The sequence below is a fragment of the Periophthalmus magnuspinnatus genome, chromosome 22 (assembly GCF_009829125.3).
Source record: "Periophthalmus magnuspinnatus isolate fPerMag1 chromosome 22, fPerMag1.2.pri, whole genome shotgun sequence".
Lineage (NCBI taxonomy): Eukaryota > Metazoa > Chordata > Actinopteri > Gobiiformes > Gobiidae > Periophthalmus > Periophthalmus magnuspinnatus.
In genome coordinates this window covers 27340839-27349160 of record NC_047147.1, presented here as the reverse complement: position 1 = coordinate 27349160, position 8322 = coordinate 27340839, and the positions used below count along the sequence as shown (strand labels likewise).

The 8322-nt window shown below is 43.4% G+C and overlaps 2 protein-coding genes across 2 annotated transcripts; both read right to left on the bottom strand.

Moving 5' to 3' along the window:
• On the bottom strand, positions 1-2594 carry LOC117390313 (tripartite motif-containing protein 16-like). The gene has a single exon (XM_033988019.2). The coding sequence runs from the start codon at positions 2571-2573 to the stop codon at positions 897-899; it is 1677 nt and encodes a 558-aa protein (XP_033843910.1). The 5' UTR covers positions 2574-2594; the 3' UTR covers positions 1-896.
• Positions 2595-5924: 3330 nt separating this feature from the next.
• On the bottom strand, positions 5925-7374 carry LOC117390314 (tripartite motif-containing protein 16-like). Its single transcript, XM_033988021.2, has one exon. It carries the CDS (start codon positions 7354-7356, stop codon positions 5995-5997), a length of 1362 nt encoding a protein of 453 aa, XP_033843912.1. The 5' UTR covers positions 7357-7374; the 3' UTR covers positions 5925-5994.
• Positions 7375-8322: the final 948 nt, after the last annotated feature.

The window sequence follows — 8322 nt, the reverse complement described above, 5'->3', positions numbered from 1 at the left end:
CACATGAAAACAAACAGATTCATGAGTTTATTGCTGATTTAAAGAGTGTGATGTCTTCACCATTGTATTACCAGTGTTCTCCATTATGTGACCCTGACAAACTTTTACAATTATCACCTTCCTGTCTCCATGGAGATGTTATTCCTTTGCCTATATGTTCCACAGTGTGGCATTAAACTTATCTATCTCCACTGAGACAAACAGGTGATGCTTCAAAGTCAAGTTAAAGGTCAGAACTATGGAGAGGCGAGCAGGCTTACAACAGGAACACATGTTTTTCAAGGTATTTTGAACAGATAGATCAGTTTAATGCCATACTGTGGAACATTCCAGACAAAGCAGTGACATCTCCACGAGGACAAGGCAGCAGACCATCCACCAGAAAAGTTACATAGTGCACCTTTAAAACTCAATAAAAAAAAACAACATATTGAACATCTAAAGCTAAAATCTACTTTCTCACATTTCATCTTTTATCTCATTTATGACAAATGAATTACAATCGTGCAGCTGAAACAACATTTATATATATCAATTCTAAAAAATCCAAACTGATTTTGATTTGACAGCAATGATAAAAACACTGTAGCCAATAGAATCACATTTTCAACACAAAATAACAATAACTTTCTAGTTTCTAATTCAAATTCTAGTATTCCCATGTACAATTAGACGACTTCTGATACAGGCCAAGAATAAAACTATACATATTCAGCAAAGGTAAAGCATATTTACTCTTTTTTTTTTCAATTTAGAATGTAGTTTTGATTCTAGTTTTAGAATAGATTAGTGTCTAGGTCCTATTTTTAGTCGACCCTCATAAAGAATTGTCTAGAATTTAACTAATTATTTAAAACCAAAGCCACAAATTTGATCTCAAACAAAGAAAGAAGCTGCTATTTGAGTTGAGGGAAATGTGCAGTGTCTTTAAAAGCATTCCTTTCAAAACCCAGCCCAGCATAGAGAGGCTGAGTGAACCTGGTCTTGACTCTGTGGATGAGCCTCATGGTATTTTCAGAGACGCTGTAAAACGACAGAACCCCTGCACTGTGGTCCAGGTAAACCCCGATTCTGTATGAGGTCGGACCGAAGATTTTATAAAAGGCTGCTTTGAATCCATATGAATACATTGTTTTGTTACACTCTAAGGCCCAGGATTTATCATTGCCTCCAAATAAATCATCATTATAGAATCCTTTTCTCTGAATATCCTTGTATGAAACTGCTACAGAGACGTACTGATCGATCCACTCCACCTCCCAGTAACAACGTCCCATCAGACCCTCTCTACTCAGGACCTGACGCCAGTCACTGAATCTGTCTGGATGATCAGGATACTTTTGGACTTCACTCATAACAACTGCTCTTCTGTCTCCATCAATCACAGACAGTCTGGTGTGCGCTGTGTTTGGATCCAGAGTGATTTCTGTAGAGTATTGTAAGAAGTCCTCTCTGGAGCTGGGTTCTGCTGGTGACAGTGAAACATGGACTGGACTCAGAGCCAGTGAGACGTTGGTCAGACCCTCCTCCAGAGTGAGCTGGACTTTGTCCCTGAGCGCTGACACAGCTCTGGTCACATCCTCAAAGTTTCTCTGAGGCCCTGTTTGAATCCTGACTGGCTCTGTGCTCTGTGTGTCTGTGGACAGTGAAGTGTAGAGCTGTAGAAACTGGTTATGATCCTGGGTGAGGGTCAGTGTGTCCAGCTCAGAGAGGCTCCTCTTCAGCTCACTCACGTCCTGCTGCACTTGGTCCTGGAGCTCTTGGACTCGGCTCAGCTGGGTCTGCTCCTGGGAGCGGATCTGCTGCTCCACTTCAGAGCGTCTTTTCTCCAGGAGAAGGACCATGTCTCTGAAGCTGTCCTGGTTGTGCTGCAGTGCTGTCTGGGCAGAGCGGCTAATCTTCTTGGCCTCCTGTTGGAGCCTCTGGAGGTCTGTCTCTTTGTGCTGGAGGCTCTGGAGCAGCAGGGCCCTCCTGGCCGGCAGCTCTGCCTGCCTCTGAGCCCTCTCTGAGGCAGAGGACACTATGTCGTGGCCCTTGTGCTGGTCCACAGAGCAGACGTAGCAGATGCTCTGCTGTTCAGTGCGGCAGAACATCTTCTTCACTTCGTCGTGTTGAGAGCAGATGTTTTTTAGGAGTGTGTGTGACGGCGCCACCAGCTGGTGTTTCTTAAAAGCTGCTGCTTCATGATGAGGCTGTAGGTGGCGCTCACAGTAAGAGGCCACACACTGCAGACAGGACTGGACAGCTCTCAGCTTCCTCCCAGTGCACACATCACAGGACACATCCTCAGGTCCGGCATAGCAGTGGTCAGCAGGGGGCACTGTGAGCCCAGACTTCCTCATCTGTTCTACTAAACCTGCTAACAGGATGTGTTTGACCAGGGCAGGCCTGGGGCTGAAGCTGAGGCGACATTCAGGACAGCTGTAGAGCTGCTTCTCGTCCTCTTGGTCCCAGTGCTGTTGGACACAGTTCCTGCAGTAGCTGTGTCCACAGGGAATAGTCACAGGATCCTTCAGTAGATCCAAACACACGGAGCAGGAAAAGGCTTCTGTGTCGAGTGCTTTCTGCGCCATCTCTGCTGGATCTGAAACAGTTTTGATTTGACACAAAGGAAACTCAAGAGTGAGAGCTGTGGGAGGAGCCAGGCCGTGTGGGAGGAGCCGAGCTGCACCACTGCTCTGTGTAGATCTGAGGAGGAAGCACCGAGCACCAACACTTAAAGACAAACACACATTTTATTATAGATTAAGATTGTCATTTTTTTTAACTTTCTAACATCAGTCCTTTGAGGTTGGGAAAAAAAAAAAAAAAAACTAAATTAAAATTATTATTATTATCATTAACAGGTTGTACAGGTCTTGTCATGGCTCAGGCTCGTTTGTCTCTTGGGAGGGAGTGTTGCTCTGCGTCTCCTCTCTGGGTCGGCCTACACTCTTCACACACTGGCGTCTCTGCCTGTTGCTCCGCCTCCTGGTCACATGCAGACGTGTGTAGCACTGCAAAACAAGTTTATTTGTATAAGGAGGAGCCGGGCAGCACCACTGTTTAATTCATACACAAAGTAATTCAAAGTGCTTTACAGAATAAGAAAGACATTAAAATCACACAATTAAAAACATAAATAATCACAAATAATCATCATAAAATTAAAACAGCATAAAAACAGAATACTGCAAAATAAAAACCTTTCAGTCGTCTGCACAACTAAACAGAACTGTTTTGAGTCTGGATTTAAACATTGTCAAAGTAGAGTCTGTCTCACATCTTCAGGAAGAATGTTCCAGGTTTTAGCTGCATAAAACTTAAACGCTGATTCTCCATGTTTAGTCCTGACTCTGGCACCAGCAGGAGGCCGGACCCTGAAGTCCTCAGAGTGTGAGATGGTTCATATGACACTAACATGTCAGAGATGAACTTTGGACCTCGGCCATGGAGAGACTTATACACAAGCAGAGCTGATTTAAAGTCTATTCTCTGAGCTATAGGAGCCAGAGACCTGAGCCACAGGACACATGTGTGAAGTACTTCCTGGTTCTAGTCCTGACCCGAGCAGCAGTGTTCTGGATGTTCTGGATGTTCTGGATGTTCTGGATGTTCTGGATGTTCTGGATGTTCTGGATGTTCTGTTCTGTGGCTCGTTTGGAGAGTCCAGTGATCAGGACGTTACAGTCGTCTAATCTACTGGACACAAACGCAGGATAAGTCTAAGTCTGGGTTTGACAGTTTAACTTTGTTTTTTGACATGTTTTTAGATGTAAAAAGCTGCAGATGTTACTGATCTGATGTGTCTGTTAAAGTTCAAGTCTGAGTCCATTATTACCTCTAGATTTCTCTCCTGATTTGAAGGTTTAGAGAGAGAAACTGGAGGTGACGCTGACACTTTCTCTGTTTCTGTGGCCAAAGATGACTCTGACTTGAGTCTTGTCTGAGTTTATCTGGAGAAAGTTGTTTTTCCTCCACACACTGATCTGTTGATGCAGTGAATCCACTGGTCCATATTCACCTGCTGCAGTGAGACATAGATCTGACTCGTCTGCAGAGTTGTGTGTGACACATTATTGTTGTGTATTAACTGGACTAACAGCAGCATGTAGACCACATGTGTCAAACTCAAAGCCCGTGGGCCAAATGTGGCCCTCCACATCATTTTATGTGGCCCTCGACAGGGTAAATTAAAAGGTATGATCGTCTTAAAATGTTATTTTATCAGGAGATATGCAGTTACACAGACATATTTTAACATCTAGGCAAATACATATTTAATATTTGTCAATTGAATAAGTAATAAATACAGAAACAGTTAATTAACAAGTTAAAAAAGTAGTTTATTTATTTTAACTTTTTAGATTTATTTTACATCTGGCTTTTCAAGTAACATTCCTCTTACTTCAGCAAATTATTTGTCTGCTCTGCCCACCTCTGGTCACATGGGTCCATAAAACCAGGAAGAATATCGAGTCAGTTCTATGGACCGGCTCCACATTCTCATATTTGATCTTTTGTCTTTAAGTCATTGCGTCTGACAACAATCACGTGTTTGTGTTTTAATAATAGCACTTCCTCATTCATTTGTACAGAGCAGGTTCCAGAGCTGGTTTTGTTTGATGAGGACAGGCCCAGTATTTACACAGATATTTACCATAATATGCAGCCTGACAGTGAAACAACAGATTGTACCTTTGGATTCTGAGCCGTCCTCCAGCTCAGTGTTAAACTGTAAGGATCCTACAGTGATGTGACGTCAGGTGAACACGGCACATTTTACAGCACGACTTTGTATTTTATGTGTGGGGACAGAAAAGGACACATGAAAACAAACAGATTCATGAGTTTATTGCTGATTTAAAGAGTGTGATGTCTTCACCATTGTATTACCAGTGTTCTCCATTATGTGACCCTGACAAACTTTTACAATTATCACCTTCCTGTCTCCATGGAGATGTTATTCCTTTGCCTATATGTTCCACAGTGTGGCATTAAACTTATCTATCTCCACTGAGACAAACAGGTGATGCTTCAAAGTCAAGTTAAAGGTCAGAACTATGGAGAGGCGAGCAGGCTTACAACAGGAACACATGTTTTTCAAGGTATTTTGAACAGATAGATCAGTTTAATGCCATACTGTGGAACATTCTACGCAAAGCAATGACATCTCCACAAGGACAAGGCAGCAGACCATTCACCACAAAAGTTACATAGTGCAACTTTAAAACTCAACAAAAACATATTGAAAATCTAAATCTAAAATCTAATTCCCCACATTTCATCTTTTATCTCATTTATGACAAAATCATTACAATAGTGCAGCTGAAACATTTCTATATAAAAAACAATTCTAAAATTTCCAAACTGATTTTGATCCCACAGAAATGATAAAAACAGGATTTCTGTTGACAATAAAATCACATTTCAACACAAAATAACAGTAGTTTCTTTCTAGTTTCTAATTCAAATTCTAATATTCCTAAGTAGAAAAACTAGTTATGAAACAGACCAAGAATAAAACTATATATTCAGAAAAGGGACACGATATTTACGGGGGTTTTTTTTCAAATAAGAATCTAGTTTTGATACTAGTGTTAGATTAGATTAGTGTCTAGGTCCTATTAATCGAACCTCATAAATAAATGTTTAAAATTTAAGGCACAAATTTGATCCCAAACTGTGGAGACAAAAATCTGCTATTTGAGTTTAGGGAAATGTGCAGTTACTCCAACAACATCCCAGTCAAAACCCAGCCCAGCATAGAGAGGCTGAGTGAACCTGGTCTGGACTCTTTGGAGGAGCCTCATGGTATTTTCAGAGACGCTGTAAAACGACAGAACCCCTGCACTGTGGTCCAGGTAAACCCCGACTCTGGCCAAAGCCAGACCTGAGATATCGGAAAAGTCTGAGTTAAATCCAAATAAATATTTTGTTTCGTTTTGTAAGGACCAGGATTTATCATTGTGTCCAAATATAACATCAGTAAATTTTCCTTTTCTCTCAATATTTTTATATGAAATTGCGGTATGGACACCCCCCCCCGCTCCACTCCACCTCCCAGTAACAGCGTCCCCTCAGACCCTCTGTGCTCAGGACCTGACACCTGTAACTGAATCTGTCTGGATGATCAGGATAATTTTGACATTTAAGCATAACTGTTGCTCTTCTGTTTCCATCAGACAGAGACAGCCATGGGTGAGCTGTGTTTGGATCCAGAGTGATTTCTGTAGAGTATTGTAAGAAGTCCTCTCTGGAGCTGGGTTCAGCTGGTGACAGTGAAACATGGACTGGACTCAGAGCCAGTGAGACGTTGGTCAGACCCTCCTCCAGAGTGAGCTGGACTTTGTCCCTGAGCGCTGACACAGCTCTGGTCACATCCTCAAAGTTTCTCTGAGGCCCTGTTTGAATCCTGACTGGCTCTGTGCTCTGTGTGTCTGTGGACAGTGAAGTGTAGAGCTGTAGAAACCGGTTATGATCCTGGGTGAGGGTCAGTGTGTCCAGCTCAGAGAGGCTCCTCTTCAGCTCACTCACGTCCTGCTGCACTTGGTCCTCAAACTCTTGTACTTGGCTCAGTTGGGTCTGCTCCTGGGAGCGGATCTGCTGCTCCACTTCAGAGCGTCTTTTCTCCAGGAGAAGGACCATGTCTCTGAAGCTGTCCTGGTTGTGCTGCAGTGCTGTCTGGGCAGAGCGGCTAATCTTCTTGGCCTCCTGTTGGAGCCTCTGGAGGTCTGTCTCTTTGTGCTGGAGGCTCTGGAGCAGCAGGGCCCTCCTGGCCGGCAGCTCTGCCTGCCTCTGAGCCCTCTCTGAGGCAGAGGACACTATGTCGTGGCCCTTGTGCTGGTCCACAGAGCAGAGGTAGCAGATGCTCTGCTGTTCAGTGCGGCAGAACATCTTCTTCACTTCATCGTGTTGAGAGCAGATGTTTTCCTGGAGTGTGTGTGACGGCGCCACCAGCTGGTGTTTCTTTAACGCTGCAGCTTCATGATGAGGTTGTAGGTGGCGCTCACAGTAAGAGGCCACACACTGCAGACAGGACTGGACAGCTCTCAGCTTCCTCCCAGTGCACACGTCACAGGACACATCCTCAGGTCCGGCATAACAGTGGTCAGCAGGGGGCGCTGTGAGAGTAGTATTCTTTAGCTGTTCTACTAAATCTGCTAACAGGATGTGTTTGACCAGGGCAGGCCTGGGGCTGAAGCTGAGGCGACATTCAGGACAGGTGTAGAGCTGCTTCTTGTCCTCTTGGTCCCAGTGCTGTTGGACACAGTTCCTGCAGTAGCTGTGTCCACAGGGAATAGTCACAGGATCCTTCAGTAGATCCAAACACACGGAGCAGGAAAAGGCTTCTGTGTCGAGTGCTTTCTGCGCCATCTCTGCTGGATCTGAAACAGTTTCGATTTGAGACAAAGGAAACTTAAGAGTGAGAGCTGTGGGAGGAGCCAGGCCGTGTGGGAGGAGCCGAGCTGCACCACTGCTCTGTGTAGATCTGAGGAGGAAGCACCGAGCACCAACACTTAAAGACAAACACACATGTTTTATTATGTGTTAAAATGAGACTCTGAATAGTTCAGTGTCAGTAAAACAACAAAAGAGATAACAGAGGCACAGCACACGTCTACAGGACCAGTGTAATTCCACTGTGCTTTGGTCTGAGGAGGCAGCTTTTCTAAACTCAATAAACCTAATTAAATATCACCTTCATCACTGCTTCTAGATCAGGAAATGCAAGTTTCATTTTGGATGTGAAAATATCTAGACTGTTATAAAGTTTTGATTCACCGGGAAAGACCTCAGTATGTATTTGTACAAGTTCTGGTCTCTGGTGTTACACTCACAGCTTTACTCTGTTATTACATTTAATCTCAGGCTAATAATTGTTATAAAAGTTATTCTCTTTCCTTTAATAAATCCAGACCATACGTAGCTGAAGATCTGCAGTTCTCCTGACAGATTTCCAAAGTGACATTGAAGGATCGGTCAAATGAAGAGAATGATTGAATTTCACTCACAAAGGATCAATAATAAAATAAACCTCAAGCCTTTCCTGAAATCCAGAATAGTCAAACATCACTTTACGAAGATGTGAGTCTGGACACCGGTCAATCTCCCTGTTTTCAAATGACTGACCGGTGGATTAGACAATCGGGGACACACATGGTCTGTCCATACTGGAAAAAATAAAGGAAAAAAACATCACATGGGGCTGAAAAACATGGAGGATTTCTGCAGAATCAACGAGCGAAGCCTGAACTCTGTGAATCTGAGGTGAGAGAAATGTGATTTTATTTGCAAATCGTAAATGACCAATGAGCTCCTTCGTTTCTCGTGTCACAAAAC

Excerpts from the sequence above, each read along its gene's own strand:
- LOC117390313 (XM_033988019.2), bottom strand. The coding sequence starts at position 2,573 with ATGGCGCAGAAAGCACTCGACACAGAAGCCTTTTCCTGCTCCGTGTGT.
- LOC117390314 (XM_033988021.2), bottom strand. The coding sequence starts at position 7,356 with ATGGCGCAGAAAGCACTCGACACAGAAGCCTTTTCCTGCTCCGTGTGT.